The sequence below is a fragment of the Dysidea avara genome, chromosome 10 (genome assembly GCF_963678975.1).
Source record: "Dysidea avara chromosome 10, odDysAvar1.4, whole genome shotgun sequence".
In the NCBI taxonomy this organism is placed as follows: domain Eukaryota; kingdom Metazoa; phylum Porifera; class Demospongiae; order Dictyoceratida; family Dysideidae; genus Dysidea; species Dysidea avara.
This window is the reverse complement of record NC_089281.1, coordinates 30,629,162-30,647,603: the sequence shown is the minus strand read 5'-3', so window position 1 is coordinate 30,647,603 and position 18,442 is coordinate 30,629,162. Positions and strand designations below refer to the sequence as shown.

Genomic DNA, 18,442 nt, shown 5'->3' with positions numbered 1-18,442 from the left:
TAATGTTCAACGTATGTAACTACATTTGATAGTTATACCACATGTTTAATTCTATACAGGTTAGCTCACATCTGCCAAGCAGTAACAGTTTTCTCTTAGTAAGCACATCAATTGTTACAATAAACATCTATCATTATTATTCCACATATATTCAGGAAACAAACAGAGTTCTCTCAGAACTCCAGCCACCGCTGTCTGATGACTTTAATTTCAAAGGTTTTATGGCATACATTTTGACCACAGCTGGAGTAAGTAGGAATAAGGCAACTGCAAATTCTATTGTGTTGGATCTGATCCGCTTTTATGAAGTAACAACACAATCATCCAAGGACTGCTTTGGCAAGATAGACACACTACTAACCAGATCCAACCTGGAGGCATTCCTAGAGTACATCAGAGAAGAAAAATATTATAAACCAGCAGCAATTACTGAACAAATATGGAGACTACAATTTGCTATTAAATACATCATGGATCTAACTAACAGAAAAGACTACTACACTAGAGGAAGCCATTTGCTGAAACTGTTAACAGATCAGAATCTTTCACTGTCACATAAAGCCAGCAAACGGCAAAGTAGAAGCATTGAAAAATGGTCATGTGTTGAAAGTGAAAAAGTGAGGGAGTAATGTGTGTGATATTATGTTAAATTTCTGGTCACACGTAATATATTTTATATAATACATATGCAGTATACACATCATACAGTATGTCACATGCATATAGATATGTGCATTTAGTCAGTGATATTATACATTATGATGGTAATGTAGGTTAATGGACCAAAAGGAGATATATCCATGGCAGAGACGCATAAAATATTACCACCTTTATGCAGCTCAAGTGATACTTCTACATCATCCAATGCACAAAGTAGCCAAGAAAAAAGAATAGTACAATATTCGGTATAGTATTAAGTGTTTCTCTGGCCAATTGTAATATTCTCACCTGCACAGGATGCTTTAGCTGCAATACAATCCATATATGATGACTCAAATGAAAGTGATGCCAGCACAGATGATGCTAATAACATTAGTCCTGTGATCACAAGCACAAGCACCGAGAGCATTATGTCAGATACAGTAAGAATAGTCATCGTATTTAGATGTGTACTCTTTGTGACTGTATCATGTAGGCAAGCACTGGGACACAAACAAGCATATGGTCAAGTGATGACAGCACTTCCATTTGCAGTGATGAATCAAACAGTGATGACAATCATCAATTTACTTCTGATGCAGGTGGTGATATTTCCATCATTGACAATGATATAGGAAGCAAAGGTCCATCAAACTTTGACTTAATACATGGAGTGAAAGACTGCAATGTGCAGCTTCAAAATTATAAATTCAATTTTACTGGCTTTGCAAGATATTTAGAGGGTATTGCAGGAGGAAACAGAAATAAAGACGCTTCAAAAGCTATTGTCCGTGATGTCCAAATGTTTTTTCAGGCAACACCAGCCACATCTAACAGTGACATTGATCGATTATTCAATAAATCAAATCTTGAAATGTTTTTTCAAAAACTCTTATCTGACAGGGAGTACAAACCCACCACTTTATCAGAGAAAATATGACGCATGAAGCTGGCAATAAAGTATGTGATCCATGCTGAGGATTCCATGATGACAAATAAAGAGCTATTTATTAAAGGAAGTAGATTGCTAGAGTTATTGACACAGTGGTGCCTTTCTCTGTCCAAAGCAATTGCATTACAGCGACAACAGCATTCTCTCACAATCACTGAACAATTACCGTTAGTGTTGGATCCACAGGAATTCTTAGAAAATAGAAAGGTATGGAGTAAAACAGTGATCATGGTTACAACTGATCAAATCATTTTTATACTTCTACAGGTTCAACATAACGTGCAAGAAGCAAGAACAGTATTGGGTGAAGGATTTGATAAACCAGCTGCTAAAATTCTGACTGCATATGCTGCTGCATGCGTAGTCTATGGAAATGGACAAAGGTCTGGAGTTGTTACAAATTTGAGGATTGTAGAATTCAACCAACGCCAACCATGTGATCATGACACTGATAAAGTGGTGATAAATTGCCTGCACCATAAGACTGGACCTCAGGGGATTGCACATCTAGTAGTGACTCGTGATATTGAACAGTTGTTGGTTGACTATTACAACAAAGTTCGGCGGAAGATAAGGACATTTAACTTTTCTAATTCAAACAGATTTTTCCTAACAACCAATGGCTCTCTTTATACACAAGTGTATCGTAGAATGAAGGAGGCTCTATCTGTAGGACGTTTAAAACCTCCCAGGCCAAAAGACTACAGAATTTTGGTAGCCACAGATGCTGCAAGGGAGCTGAATGATGCAGATTTAAGAAGAGTAGCAAAACACCTTTGCCACAGTACAGAAACAAGTAGGCGATATTACCAGTTTAGCAACACAAATGATTCATTGCTGGCTCATCAAGCTCTACAAAATCTTTCTGAAAGACGAAAATGGTCTACACAACACATCACAGCGTTGCTTAAAGAGTGGCCACTAAGCAATAGTCCACCAGGTTTAATGGTGTGTAGAGAGATTGCCAAGAACTATAAAATGAATCGAACTGGAAAGGATGTTCTGGACAAATGGAGACAATTGCAAAAATCTCTTTAGCAATTCCACATTCATGTTCACAGCAATCATTGTATGTAATATTGTGTGCTGAAACTATTATAATTGGAGAGCTGTTTGCAGTAGTACAATTGTTTAAGTTGGGCTAATTATACTGTCTGCAAGTTTCCACTCTATACATGAGATGTCCATTGTCCTGTACTAAAACAAACAAACAAACAAACAAAAAAATGTATAAAACGCTGGGCATGTATGGTTAATTTATCAATCTAGAAAGCTAAATGTATAGTATAGATTGTGAGAGCCCTTCAATACAATACATATGTCATGGTGATCATGCACATTCCAACACAATAACTTTTTAAGAGTTCAGCTTGAATATTCTTAAAAGCTCATGCAATACCCTAATACAACATACACCTATCATTAGCATATAGCTAGGTGATTCAAATGTAATATTTATTTTTAATGGATATAAGTGTAATGTATGTTACAGAAGTGTCCAGAAGTGTATTTGGTCTTAACTTGCACCACAAAGCCAATTAAAAGCTTACTAAGTGATAACAATTTAATTGTCATAGTAGATTGGTATAAAAACTATGAGTCAAGGAAGTTTGAAAAAATATGTGCCCACATACCCTGTTTTTACAGGCCCAGTCACATACAGTGAATGCAATACTTTGGCATGTAGAATCCACTTCACCCTTAAAGATTATTAATGACATGCAATTGATTTACTAATGGCATCTACTATCATGACATGTAGCTAGGATGTCACAGAAATTGTTAGATCAGTACATAAAATTGACTCACAATAGACAGTAAAAAGTAGCTATGGTTACATGCAAGACAATGGTTAGCACATTTAATGAGTGCAAACCTATGCTTAATATATATATATATAATGATCAGTCTGATAAGTAATTTCAGAAATGTAGCAAAAAAAATTGATTGTATCTAAGTTGACTCACAATAGATATTGAGATGTAGCCTATATGCAAGGACACACTATTAAAAGCTAATGGTCGCAACTGGCTAAGTATCCTTGGAATGGTCAAAAATGGTCGCAAATACTTTCTAAATGGTCGCAATGGTCACCTGTAACGTATTTAATGGTCGCAAATGGTTTGATTTTTTTTAAATGGTCGCATGTCCGGGGCCCAGACCCTAACCCTAACTCTAACACTACTTTCGCTGTCCCTAATCCACCAACACGCGTATTACCCCAGCACTTACGCTCCCCTAACCTAACATAACTACACACCCACTAACCTGTACTTACACACTGATCAACTTGCATTCACACACCTCAAAGCACCACAGCAGACAACCAACCACTAATATATTTAAACTGTAGCCCTCGAGACAGGCAGGTCTCTGACCCAACACTTTGAGCTTAGGTATGCGCACACAGTCCATGCCTGAGTCACCATTGTGTTGTGAGTCCCCTGGTGCTCTGCACCAGGGAGCTCTCTGTTTGGTAACCCTAAACCTAACCCTAATTTTGAGCATAATAGGTACCTAAATGCATTGAGCATAATGCCAGCATAATAGGTTAAATATTTGTACGATAGTGTAAACTCTTGCTGGGAAAATGACAATTGCAAAATAAGATAGATATACTCTAATAGAGCAGTCAGTAACTCTAATAGAACAATCATCAAACTGAATGTTCTATTAGAGTATATCGATCTTGTCTCTTACATGCAGGCATGCAGCAAGAATTTATTATTTGCGTTCCAGCCACTCATTTTTTTTTTCTATATAGTGTTAAACTAGTAGCAAAGCATATGAACTAAGGCATGAACATTGAGCATAATCGGTAAATATTGAGCATTAATTTAAGCATAATAGGTGAATTTTTGAGCAGTGCAGCATAGCATAATAGGTAAAATTATGAGCATAATCGGCGGGTCCCTAATCAAAACCTTTTGCTGTCACAGAAAGCCAGCAAACAAAGTAGGATCGAAAACTGGTCATGCATTCAAAGTGAAAATGATTCAAAAGTGAGAGAGTGATGTTTGCGATATTATGTTAAATTCTATAAATTTCTAGTCATGCATAATATTTTATATTATAATTATATAATACACATACAGTTTACTTATCATACAGTATGTCACATGTATATAGATATGTGCATTAATAGTCACTAATATCAAACATTATAATGATCATAATATAGCTAGGTTAATGGAACAACCATATCTGGAGATATATCCATGACAGAGATGCATAAAATATCACCTTTATGCAGCTCAAGTGATACTTCTACTTCGTCCAATGCACAAATTAGCCAAGACAACAAAATAGTACAACATTCGGTATAGCATTAAGTGTTTCTCTGGCCAATTGTAATACATACTCTCACATGCACAGGGTGCTCTAGCTGCAATACAATCCATATATGATGACTCAAGTGAAAGTGATGCCAGCACAGATGATGCTAATAACATTAGTCCAAGCACAAGCACTTAGAACATTATGTCAGATACAGTAAGAATAGTCATCATATATAGATGTGCACTCTTTGTGACTGTATCATGTAGGCAAGCACTGGGATACAAGCAAGCATATGGTCAAGTGATGACAGCACTTCCATTTGCAGTGATGAATCAAACAGTGATGACAATCAATGTATTTCTGATGCAGATAGTGATACTTCTAGTATTGACAGTGATATAGGAAGCAAAGATCCATCAAATGTTGACTTAATACATGGGGTGAAAGACTACAATGTGCAGCTTCAAAATTATAAATTCAATTTTGCTGGCTTTTCAAGATATTTAGAGGATATTGCAGGAGGAAACAGAAATAAAGATGCTTCAAAAGCTATTGTCTGTGATGTCCAACTCTTTTTTCAAGCAACACCAGCCACATCTAATAGTGACATTGATTGATTATTTAACAAATCAAATCTTGAAATGTTTTTTCAAAAACTCTTACCTGAAAGGCGATACAAACCCACCACTTTATCAGAGAAAATACGACGCATGAAGCTGGCAATAAAGTATGTGATCTATGCTGAGGATTCTATGATGACAAATAAGGAACTATTTATTAAAGGAAGTAGATTGCTAGAGTTATTGACACAGTGGTGCCTTTCTCTGTCCAAAGCAATTGCTTTACAGCGATAACAACAGCGATAACAGCATTCTCTCAGTCACTGAACAATTACCATTAGTGTTAGATCCACAGGAATTTTCAGACAACAAAAAAGGTATGGAGTAAAACAGTGATCATGGTAACAGCTGATCAAATCATTTTTATGCATCCACAGGTTCAACATAAAGTGCAAGAAGCAAGAACAGTATTGAGTGAAGGATTAGTTAAACCAGCTGCTAAAATTCTGACTACATATGCTGTTGCATGCATAGTCTATGGAAATGGACAAAGGTCTGGAGCTCACTGTGAAAAAGGTGGGATATAATATGGTATTTCCAGTGGCTTATTGAATACAAATAAGCCTTGATATAAATCCTATATTATACTCATCTTATACTTTAGTATAATGCATACTATACTACCACAATACTTGAAATAGCTTATATCTTATATAATTCCCACACTATACCATCACATATATGGTTTCAGTATGTTTAACACATTAACTAAAGCCTTACGTGGGATTGTTAGTATAATACAGGTTATACCAAGCTTTTTTGTATTCAATAAGCCACTGGAAATACCATCTTATATCCCTCTTTTTTTCACAGTGGTTGTTACAAATTTGAGGATTGTAGAATTCAACCAATGCCAACCATGTGATCATGACAGTGATGAAGTGGTGATAAATTGCCTGCACCATAAGACTGGACCTCAAGGGATTGCACATCTAGTAGTGACTTGTGACACTGAACAGTTGTTGGTTGACTATTACAACAAAGTTTGGCAGAAGATAAGGACTTTCGACTTTTCTAATTCAAACAGATTTTTCCTAACAACCAATGGCTCTCTTTATACACAAGTGTATCGTAGGATGAAGGAGGCTCTATCTGTGGGACGTTTAAAACCTCCCAGGCCAAAAGACTACAGAATATTGGTAGCTACAGATGCTGCAAGGGAGCTGAATGATGCAGATTTAAGAAGAGTAGCAAGACACCTTTGCCACAGTACAGAAACAAGTAGGCAATATTACCAGTTTAGCAACACAAATGATTCACTGCTGGCTCGTCAAGCTCTACAAAATCTTTCTGAAATACGAAAATGGTCTACACAACACATCGCAGCATTGCTTAAAGAATGGCCACTGTGAAAAATGAGGGATATAAGATGGTATTTCCAGTGGCTTATTGAATACAAAAAAGCTTGATATAATCTGTATTATACTAACAATCACATGTAAGGCTTTAGTTACTGTGTTAAACATACTGAAACCATATATGTGATGGTATAGCGTGGACATTATACTAGATATAAGCTATTTCAGGTAATGTGGTAAATAAACTGAAACCATATATGTAATAGTATAGTATGGATTATACTAAAGTATAACATGAGTATAATACAGAATTTATATTAAGGCTTATTTGTATTCAATAAGCCACTGGAAATACCATCTTATATCCCACCTTTTTCACAGTGGGCCATTAAGCAATAGTCCACCAGGTTTAATGGTGTGTAGAGAGATTGCCAAGAACCATAAAATGAATCAAACTGGAAAAGATGTTCTGGACAAATGGAGACAATTGAGAAAATCTATGTAGCAATTCTATGTTCATGTTTACAGCACTCATTATAATATTGTCTGCTGAATCAATTGTTCTGTACTAAAAAAAAAAGATTACATGTAGCATTATGTACAAAAGGCTGGGCATGTATGGTTAATTTATCAATCTAGAAAGTTAAATGTAGTCTAGATTGTGTGAGACCTTCAATACAATGCATATCATGCACATTACAACACAATAACTTTTAAAGTGTTCGGCTTGAATGTTCTTAAAAGCTTAATTCATGCAATACTCTAATACAACATACACCTATTGTTAGCATATAGCTGGGTGATTGACCAATATGTTATAACCAACAAAGAATAAAATTATTAAGTTCAAATGTGACCCAGTCTGAGAAAACCGGCCTTATCGCCCATGTCAGCAGATTTGATTTTTCACCCAGGACACAAAGCTACATGAATAAACTATCTAATTCCACAATAAAAATCAGCTAGACTTTAGTGGTCTGGTTTTGCTGGCTGCTTTTCCCAAGCCCAGTGGCGATCCGTACATGTGGTGTGGGGCCTCAATGGAGCTCTGGTCAGCCTGGGGATGACTGTATGTGGCTGTACAGCTCTGTGACGTTGAATAAGTACCTCTGCTGTGAATTTCCTTTCATTTTAGCCAGTTTTGAGACCTCAATGGCCCAAAACGTGGCCTAATTCATCCCTTGGCCTTCCTTTTCAATTTTTGAACACCATCTTTCCCGCCTTCCAGGGCCCCCACCTCCCACCCAATTTGCAGCTCGCCTGATAGTCAACCTCGGTTTAAAAACTATCTAAAATGGCGGGAAACTTAGTTGTTGGCTACTTGATCAGTGGATGCTCTGGAAGGTAAGGAAATGGTGTAGAACGTGTGAAAGTTTGGTACACATAGCTTCAACCATTGGCAAGCTACAACACACTAAATACTTAAAACTGGCGTTTCTCAATACTTTTAAATAGGCAATAAGCCCGGTTTTCCCAGACTGGGTCAAAAATGATTAATTTCCACGGCAGATTTGTATGAGTCAAGGAAGTTTGAAAAATTATGTGCCCACGTAGCCTGATTTGCAGACCCTGCAGTCACATACAGTGCATATAATACTTTAGGATGTACGTAGAATTCACTTCACTCATATTGACATGCAGTATTTGATTTTTCTAATGGCATTTACTATCATGTAATGTAGCTAGGATTTCACAGAAATTGTTAGAACAATACATAAAATTTACTAACAATGAACAGTAAAAGTAGCCTATACCTATATGGCTACATGCAAGACAATGGTTAGCACATTTAATGAATCATTAAGTGTTCAGATTAACACAAATCTATGCTTAGCATATCATATTCTAATTCAGAAATTGTTTTCAGAAATAACGATTATGATCAAGTAATTCCAGAAATGTAGCTAAGATATTACCAAAATTGTACCTAAGTTGACTCACAATAGATATTAAGATGTAGCCTACACTAGTAAAGCTAATGGTCGCAACTGGCTAAGTATCCTTGGAATGGTCAAAAATAGTCGCAAATACTTTCTCAATGGTCGCAATGGTCACATCTAATGTAGTTAGTGGTCACAAAATGGTTAGATTTGTTTTAGGATGGTCACGTGTCCGGGGCCCTAACGTGAAAAAATGGTGCGGCCTTAAAAAGCCTGGGTGAAAAAAGTTGTGAAATCAAAGGTGGCGGCCAAGAAATGGTTGCAATGATGTTAATGCTAATAAATTTTAACAATGCACACAGCCATTATTAAATTTTTTTAGCATTAATATCATTGCAGCCATTTCTTGGCCGCCACCTGATTTCACAACTTTTTTCACCCAGGCTTTTTAAGGCCGCACCAGTTGTGAAATCAAAGGTGGCGGCCAAGAAATGGTTGCAATGATGTTAATGCTAATAAATTTTAACAATGCACACAGCCATTATTAAACTTTTTTAGCATTAATATCATTGCAGCCATTTCTTGGCCGCCACCTGATTTCACAACTTTTTCACCCAGGCTTTTTAAGGCCGCACCATTTTTTCAGAGCTTGGCTGTTTTTGTGTGGATTGATTATTACCATTAACCGGTTATATGTCAAGTTATTGTTATTTATCATGGTGAGAGAATTATTTATACATTGTGAGAGATAGTCTAGTACATGTGTTGTGCAAAAAAAGTTCAAGTTACTTACAAAGTGCAAAAAGAGGGGGGAGGTTCAAGTTATTTACAAAGTGATGTTAGCGCATGTTAACCCTTCTTCATGCATGTTAAATTCTTCTATTGTCTAATTGTGGATTATCCCAGATCGCTGTCCATTACCATATAGTACAGCTGCTGCCGCTGCATATGCGGTGATGACTCTGACTGAGGTTTTCGTCAGGGTTCCATTTGTGACATCAGTGAAGGTTTTAGGCAGTCTCTCCTTTACCTACACAACATACATCATTATTAGCTGTGAACCCAAATGTGAAGTATAGACATACCATTGGATGCTCCAAAAATTCATTGGGATCCTGAATTTTATGCAGAATATGTCACACTTTCACGGCATGCTCCTTTTTCTGTATACTCACGCCATTTCCCAGCCCACTTTTCCATTTGTCCAGAGTATCAATTACTCGAAAGATATCTGCTGGTCATCAGTGTCCCTGATAATGTACTTAATGGCCAATTGTAGCTGTCTGATTTTTTCACAATAGTGGATGGTTTGTATATTAGTTTCTCCGGCATTTTCTCCATGAATTTCTCAAGCATGGGTAAATTAAGCAAGTTCATTTTACCATGTGTATCACCACAGGCTTCCCCATAAAATGATGGATGTCTCTTGCTGTAGATTTTGCAGTGTCTTTATTCTTTGAACGTGATGCTTTCAAGTACATTTGGAAACCATCATAGTCAAAGGCAGCTGACTATATGAAAATGTATAATACAAAGTTACACAGATGTGTGTATGCACATAATTGTAACTTACCATTTCATTGTGGTTGATAGATGAAGAGATTGGTGTGATTGGAGCAGGAGTATAGCTGATGTAACCTGGGACTACACGTAAGTCAGACTTGTGTATGTGTTGAGTTACAGCATACCATTCACTGTAGTTAATGGTTGCAGAGATTGGTGTGGGAGTAGCTGAAGTGACCTGTGACCACATGTGGCCATCACACTTACGTGTAGGTCAGATAGTCTTAACTCACCACTCCACTGTTGTTTGAGGTGGTAGACACTACCAGGAGAAGTTGATGTGACCTGCAATTAACTCGTGTATGTATTTGGTTGTAACATACCGCTGCATTGTAGTTGATGTTGGCAGAAATCGGACCAAGAAGAGTTGATGTAACGTGGGAACACGTGTCACACTTGTGTATGTGTTGAACTGTAAGTACTGCTGCATTGTAGTTGATGTTGGCAAGCATTGGTGCCACTGCACCAGTAGCTGAAGTGATCGACCTGCAATTACATGCAAGTCACATTTGTGTATGTGTTTGGTTGTAACATACCAGTGCATTTTAGTTGATGTTGGCAGAGATCGGACCAGGTGTAACCTGCGACCACATGTGGCCATCACACATATGGGTAGGTCAGACTTGGATATGTATAAAATTGGATGAGGTAGTCGAGGCAGGCTTAACTCTAGCATTATGCCTGGTCCAGTAGCCCTTGGTCGAGTAGAAAATTGATTAGTTCGAGGCTTGGTTTGCTATTTTCTTCACCAGCAAAATATTTGGATGGGGAAAATTTGGCAAATTCATGGTCATTCGCCAAATTTTTACGGTGCCAAAGTTTCCCTCCGTACGGCATTGTTTTGTAAGATTTTAAGGCAATTATTTTATATCAATAGTGGACTGGGAAAATGACCATAACTATAAGTTGCAATTTTAGTGGACCACAAGTGGAAAATTTTGAAAATGACAATCTCAAGACTGGATCTTGAGGTACTATTTCTGTAAACATGCACAGCACATGTATGTAATTTTTGACTTTATTCTTTTCTGTGGTGCAGCTTGCTATTTAGTCTGACTTTTAAAACTAGCTAAATCACCATTTACAACTAGCTTTTTGGCCACAACTAGCCCACTTATTAGCCCCTCGCTGGTTCTTTCAATATTTCAAAGCATTTCGCTTTGTTTTATAGTTTTCCATGTTTTGGCGCATGGCCACAAACATGATGTTCCATTAGCCTTGTAAGACTTCATTGATTACTTCAGTGCCACCTTAAGTGGTCACAAATGGCTCAATTTTTTTAGAGACGGTCACCCATCTGGATCCCAATCAAATAATCCTAACCCTAAGTATGCATTGGTACCTGCCCTATCTGCAGGACCATTTCAGATTCCACATTAACTACATTCAATGTATTGAGAATGAAGCATTACAGATCATATCCTAAGTGTACAGGGCCACCCACAGAGGGGGGGGGGGGGGGGGTACCAACTGGGGCATTTTGCCTCGGGCCCCGGTTGAATACCTGATTAATAGAGCAGTCAGATTTAGATACTCTAATAGAGCAGTCACAGTATTCTTGAGAGAAGCACAATGTAAGATCATATCCTAAGTGTACAGGGCCACCCACAGAGGGGGGGGGGGGGGTACCAACTGGGGCATTTTGCCTCGGGCCTCGGTTGAATACCTGATTAATAGAGCAGTCAGATTTAGATACTCTAATAGAGCAGTCACAGTATTCTTGAGAGGAGCACAATGTAGCAGCTAATAAATAAGGAGATATGGTTGGTGAGGGATAGCTATTGTCATTGTGAGCATGTTTTTCTTTTTTTTTGTATTCTTGGGTGAATTTGTGATTCAGAATGGAAACCTCCTTGCCTCTGGGGCCCCACTTTAACTCTTTGCCCTGGGCCCCTTAATTTTTCTGGGCGGCCCTGTAAGTGTAGCATGTATGGTCATATTGTTTTCAATTTTTTTACATGAATCTAATTCTATCTCATTCACACAAGACTTGTGGACATGTATCTAATTGGCCTGCCTTTGCCTGCCCTATACCTATCAAATGTGTTACTGTATACTTTTCCAACAGGTGCTATGAACTTACTATTAGCAAAAAAAGTCAAGTTAGAAAAATATGCACTAAAAAGGTGTTACAAAAATAAAAATAATAATAAAAAAACTTGTGCCTGTGGATGGAATTTAACCTGCAGCCTACAATGCCAGTAATACACAGGTAGTTGGAAAAGGTGGACACGGACACGGACGTGGACACAGATATTTTTAAAATACACTTTTACATTAAAACAGTTATTTTTAATACCTAATGTTGTTTTTATAGCAGCATTCATTTCCAGACCCAGGAGTCAATCTTGTCATAGCACTTATCCATGTATAAGCGTATGTGCGAACGATGGACTAGCACTCTAAAGACCATATAGTGTTGTACACATGCTCTAGAAATCTAATTCAGTGTCATAGAGATTAAGCTGGCATGTCCCAACCTAATCTCGTAGGCCAGGTCCTTGAACCCTCAACATTTGGTATAAACGCCTGCACCTTACACTAAAAGGCATAAGATTGTGGATTTGGCCTGCTAAGCTAAGTTGCATGGGGCTTACAAGCTAATCTCTACAATTATACAACTCTGTATTAGACTTTAGAGCATGTGTACAACACTATATGGTCTTTGGCATTCTGTGGAGTGCTGGTCTAGTCCTTCACACGTGCACTTATAAATGGATAAGCGCTATGACAAGATCGACGCCCGGGTCTGGAAGCAAAGACTGCTGTAAAAACAACGTTAGGTATGAAAAATAACTATTATATAAATGTAAAAGTGCTTTTTGAAAATGTCGGTGTCCGCGTCCAATCGTAACCGCCTTTTCCAACTACCTATAATACACTAGCAGTATTCTAACAACTTCAGGGAGGTGCCAGCTGAGCTGTTTGTCCTGTGGTTTGCTATGAAATGCAGCTGAAGTTTTCTCTACATCATGGCCTTCAACATGCCATAGCAGACAAAAGAAAGCATGCAATAAACTTTGTGACATAGCCACATGAAGCTTTGTCAATAACTGATATATGAAAATATGCAACTGGATTTTGGGATTCAGCTTTAATAATTTTACAACTGAATAGTGTTGTTTCAGTTAACTGTAACTAAAACTAAAAGTACTTTTAGTAAGGTGAATATGTTTAAGTTAACTAAAACTATAACTAAAAACAAATGTATATAATCACTAAAACTATAACTATAACTAAAAATAAATGTATGTAATCACTAAAACTATAACTAAAACTAAAACAAACGTATATAATCACTGAAACTATAACTATAACTAAAATCAAATCTATATTATTACTAAAACTAAAACTGCTTACAATATAGCAAGTTGATCTTATTACTGAAACTGTAACTGCTTGTTAAATGTATTTGATACTACTTCTAAAACTATATGCAACTAAAATATCTATATCATATAGTTACGTACATACTATTAAATCTATAACTAATAAAAACTGTTTGACCAAAATTCACAAACTCAGTAATGTAGGTACTAGGTAGTAGTGATGGCCTATAGTATGCTAACCATTTTTGTTAATGGTCACTGTAATTTAATGCTTTTAGCTAATGGCTACATTTATGCATACCTGCATGCTTCAACAGCCCCTATTGAAAGAGTATTTGTCTACAAGTGGGGAATCGACATCTGGCAAACGCAACAGACTTACTAATAGTAACTTGGAAAGGGAAGTTCTGGTAAGAAAGAATAAGGAATACCTGTGACAGAGATTGCGTCAAATGCACTGTATTAAGTGTTGTATTAATCTATATTATAAAAAAATTGACAGGTCTTGTAATACAAAGATTTTGTATTACTAAGCTGGAAAAATGGTACTGAAATTATAACAAGAGTTTCATTCACATAAAATATAGCTTACTATTAAAGCTAAACAAGGTTTTCTTATGCACAACTAAAACTATAACTAAAAGGTTTTCAGATACATAACTAAAACTGTGTCTAAAACTAAAAGGTTTTCAAGTTTTTAACTAGAACTAGAACTAAAACATTTTCATGTACATAACTAAAACCGTAACTAAAACTAAAAGGTTTTCATGTTTTTAACTATAACTATAACTAAAACTAAAAGGTTTTCATGTTTCTAACTATATCTAGAACTAGAACTAAAAGATTTCGATGTGCATAACTAAAACTGTAACTAAAACTAAAAGGTTTTCATGTTTTTAACTGTAACTATAACTAAAACTAAAACATCAAAGAGTGAATAACCATAACTAAATCAATAACTAAAAAGAATTAAGAAAGATTACTATAACTAAAACTAAAACTAAAATTATTGATGAAACTAGCTACAACTATAACTAAAACTAAAACTCCATACTAAAACAACACTACAACTGAAATATTTATAATTAAAATAATGCATTCCAATCAGCTTTACAGTGATTAGGATTACTAATCAGCACCTTGAATTACAACAAATTCTGTGAATATTTTATCAGGCGCATAAGTGCTTTAGTGGTGACACATATAAATGTGGATTTTAGTGTGACATTAAGACTGGTTTTTCAAAATCCTGTCACAAATATGTCACAAAAATGTGGCACTGAGAAGAAAAAAATTGTCACAGGCAGGAATCAAACCCTGGACCTTTGTTAACTACTATTAGAAACCAAAAAATGTAGAATTGCTTGATGAAAGGAACTTTGAAGGTACATGATTGTTGATATAAGGGATATGATGACATGCAGTCATATTTTTTATTCCTAGTTCCTTTTCAAGTATTACATGCAAGATACAACAACAATCTCACTGTAATAAACTAATATGTGACAAGCCACTATGACAACTTAGTTGTCTACATAGTTCGTCTATTAAACTCCTACAGTGCTGAGCAACAATGTCTGATGCAAGGTTAGCCTGGTGGATACAGTAGAACTCATAACAAGTTTGATTGGAGTTTGGTTGATCACTTGGTGGGCAGAAATCCCTATAAATATATACCAGTACACTTAATAATACACAAAGCAGCAATCAAAAATGTGAGTAGATAATATATTCATGCACAAAGTATATGAATTATAAACAGCCCATCATTTGCACACACATATCATATAAAAGGCACGATCAAGCCCAAAGATGCCTTCAGAACAACCCAAAACTATTCCAATAAATTTCTATGAACCTTTTAAAAATATACAGTATGATAGTACTGTATACTAGGGATCATGGAGGTTTGCATTTTCTTGCCCTTTAATATCACCAACAACCTCACTTTTCCTTCAAAACAAGTGGTATTGGTTAAACACAACCAAGCCCAAAAATACCTTCAGAACAACCTGAAACTCTTCCAACAAGTTGATATCAAATTTTACAATTTTTCTATTAAAATTTTGGCTAATTGACTAATTAATGCCATCAGCCAAGCATAATTCAACTATGTTCAATGATATGGCCTTGATTCCTTCACTGTTCAACATTGCTTCGGCCCAAGACGTGTTTTTGCCAACCTCAGCGGTTACAGTGCATGCATCATGGATTTACTTTGTCCCAATTCTTTGTTTCAATCACGGTATTTTAGTATTCGAGTACTCTCTAGAGTTAACGATTGAGTACTCACGAATGCTAGTCGCATGTAGTCATACCCATCTGACATGTTTTGTACCAACCTTAAACAGTTTACGGCTTTTAAAGTAACAACAATGATACACACACAGTATTAAAGTACGGCTGTTAGTGTCCCTGACAACAAAATTATGCCAATCAAGCTCTACAGCCTTCATTGTGTCACTCCCTGATGACAAATATATCATGTGAGCTGGGTCACGTGATCTTAACGAGTACTCAAGTACCAATTTTACTATCCAAGTACCAAAATTCTTAACAAGTACTCATCAAGTATTAGCATTTGTTTCAGCCCTAATTCATGGTAACACATGATGGCTTCAATGCAAGCTGGTTGTTACAAGAATCATCCCTAATTTCCGTAGTGAGTGGATTGATTGCAGAGGCACTTCTAGTATGCTTGTATGCTGTATAACATGTAGAACATACCCGAAAACATTTGAAGGGTGATACCATTTTTCATCATTCGTCATGACAGGTGGGCTACGATTTCAACCATTATGTACAAATGCCTCAGAAGGATCACATGTGAAGTGGAAATATCACCATGTAATGAGCATAAGTACTGCACTGCTAAAAGTGGGGAGTAACAGTAACTATGGGGAGTATATGGGGAGTAAAATGTTTTACTCTGAAAGGAGATTTCGGATTACTAGGAGAATAACAATAATCCATAAAGGCATTTTTCAAATTCCTGTTTATTAAATATTCATAATTTAACTAGCCAAATGTATGCTCTGGCAAAGTTTCAGCTTTATATGTCAATAGCTTTGGGAGTTACAGACCTACAAAGTAGGATTTTTTTTAATAGGGAAAATAAATTACAGGTGCTTACTAAAACAGTTGTAATTTATGAGCAGAATAGCACGCAGAGTTGAAATTTCTACCATCCTGTTTGCCAGGAGTAGAGAAATCGATTACTGGGTAAGTTTTTCCTTGTATCACCTTTCTTCACTATATATAAAGGCAAAATTAGTGAAGATGATCGATTATGTACTATCATTTTGACAAGATGTAAACAGATGCCCATAACTTCCGTATCCTTGTGTCTACTGCAACAAAACAAAGATTTTTGAACTCCTCTTGAATAGGTAAATAAGATGATATCTAGGCTTTTATTACTAGACCAAGAACAAAATATTTACATAAAATTCGCAAGTATTTCACGCATTGTGACATTCTAGTACAAAAACGACAAAATAAATTGCAAAACCGACGAATTCTACTGCACAAATGGGACGAAGCCAACTGTAAAGGTGACCAATTCAATTGCAAAAGCCTGTAATTACCATTTTCTTACATGTGCACTATTTAGAGTGAAGAGTATTACCATAGAAACAAGTCGAGTTGAGTAGTTGCTTCTGAAAAATTATCATGCTTAAAAGAGGTGTTTATACTTACTTGTGAATAATTAGTGGATGTTTACTGTCTTGTTCAGTTTCTCCAGGTATTTGAGCTGTATCCGAGTCATCTTGTGTAACATACCAGGCTAAATAAACTGGCTCCAATGAAAGTCACCACTGCTAGTGAGTATTTAAGTACCTTATTGTGCCACGGCAGAGGACATTTAAGACTCCGGGAAAGAAAACAATATTCCGTGAACCTAAGCTGGCCTCACTGAGACAACAGCCTACCACAGTACCACTGACTTGGTACATGGAGCACTGACTTGGTACATGGAGCACTGACTTGGTACATGGAGCCACTGACATGGAGCCACTGACTTGGTACAATGTACCACTGACTTGGTACATGGAGCCACCAGTATTCAGCCAGGCCCAGCCTACCACTCTGCATGCTAGCTACTTGTATTCCAAGTGTAACAAGTTGAATGGAGAACAGAAAAGCCACCTATAGCCAATTCTTTTAGAGTCAGTACATGCGTCTGTTTTCAGTCAAAGTTTAATAGCAGACACAATTATACTGTACGGTAAGTTAACTTGTTTCATTGATGCATTGTCAGTGTTTTTTTACATAATTACAGGTTCATTGGAGTTAATGCATCACGTGCAATTCAGTAACAAGAATCTTTTAAGCTGTAAAACTACAATGTATGGTGTACATCTTTCTTCAGTTTCCAAGTTATTCTTGACCTGTATTAATAAGATAATGTTTGTATTTATAATATGTAAACACATTTTTATTTTTTAGTGTAGATGTCTCAAAACAATAAACTTTAAGTGAGTGTATGTGTTAATATGTAAATCAATTTGTAAACAAATGTTACAGGAGCCACAAGAAATCAGTTAATATCAACCAGTAGACAACAAAATGATAGTAGTGAAATTGTATAGTTTATATTGTGATACCAATGATGCTGGCGTTACAGAATTTGAAGCACTGGTGCATGGAAATTGCATGTGACTAGTGTTGCCACGATATATCGATATATTGATAGTATCGATATAACAAGGTGGTGATATGATATGATATAGCAAATCAGTTATATCAATGGTTGCACAATAGCGGTGCCGCTTAGTATAATGATGTGGGGGAGGCCAGAAATATGGTATTTGGCATTTAATTAAGTTATGTGTTGATGGTGTAGTGTGGTAAACAAGCCAACCCCAAAGCAAACTGGGAG

At 36.4% G+C, this 18,442-nt stretch overlaps 3 protein-coding genes across 5 annotated transcripts in view; 1 reads left to right on the top strand and 2 right to left on the bottom strand.

Moving 5' to 3' along the window:
* Positions 1–1,582: 1,582 nt before the first annotated feature.
* LOC136268219 (uncharacterized) lies at positions 1,583–2,797 on the top strand. The gene has a single exon (XM_066063500.1). The coding sequence runs from the start codon at positions 1,583–1,585 to the stop codon at positions 2,627–2,629; it is 1,047 nt and encodes a 348-aa protein (XP_065919572.1). The 3' UTR covers positions 2,630–2,797.
* Positions 2,798–9,360: 6,563 nt separating this feature from the next.
* Positions 9,361–14,778, bottom strand: LOC136269409 (uncharacterized). Of its 2 annotated transcripts, none has more exons than XM_066064968.1 (7): positions 10,768–14,778; positions 10,555–10,717; positions 10,465–10,493; positions 10,357–10,409; positions 10,242–10,312; positions 9,754–10,179; positions 9,361–9,698 (listed from the first exon to the last, which is right to left on the bottom strand). In XM_066064968.1, the coding sequence occupies exons 1-6, from the start codon at positions 10,905–10,907 to the stop codon at positions 10,042–10,044; spliced, it is 594 nt and encodes a 197-aa protein (XP_065921040.1). In that variant the 5' UTR covers positions 10,908–14,778; the 3' UTR covers positions 9,361–9,698; positions 9,754–10,041. The 2 variants fall into 2 exon arrangements, with proteins under 2 accessions (XP_065921040.1, XP_065921041.1); XM_066064969.1 differs by having other exon boundaries at positions 10,242–10,306.
* Positions 14,779–14,928: 150 nt separating this feature from the next.
* The window catches only part of LOC136269401 (BLOC-3 complex member HPS1-like), a 150,460-nt gene continuing 146,946 nt past the window's right edge, over positions 14,929–18,442 (bottom strand). Inside the window, exon 23 of one of the 2 annotated variants that reach the window (XM_066064951.1) lies at positions 14,929–15,223. In XM_066064951.1, coding sequence (XP_065921023.1) covers positions 15,043–15,223 — 181 coding nt within the window. In that variant the 3' untranslated portion in view covers positions 14,929–15,042. The remainder of the gene's footprint in view (positions 15,224–18,442) is intronic. The other variant, XM_066064952.1, reaches the window with a different exon arrangement.

Bases quoted from the DNA above. Each gene is read 5' to 3' on its own strand.
- LOC136268219 (XM_066063500.1), top strand. From the start codon at position 1,583: ATGAAGCTGGCAATAAAGTATGTGATCCATGCTGAGGATTCCATGATG.
- LOC136269409 (XM_066064968.1), bottom strand. From the start codon at position 10,907: ATGCTAGAGTTAAGCCTGCCTCGACTACCTCATCCAATTTTATACATA. The intron at 10,718-10,767 runs GTATGTTACAAC...ATGTAATTGCAG, and splicing joins ACATCAACTAAAATGCACTG to GTCGATCACTTCAGCTACTG. The intron at 10,410-10,464 runs GTGAGTTAAGAC...ATGTGGTCACAG, and splicing joins CCTCAAACAACAGTGGAGTG to GTCACTTCAGCTACTCCCAC.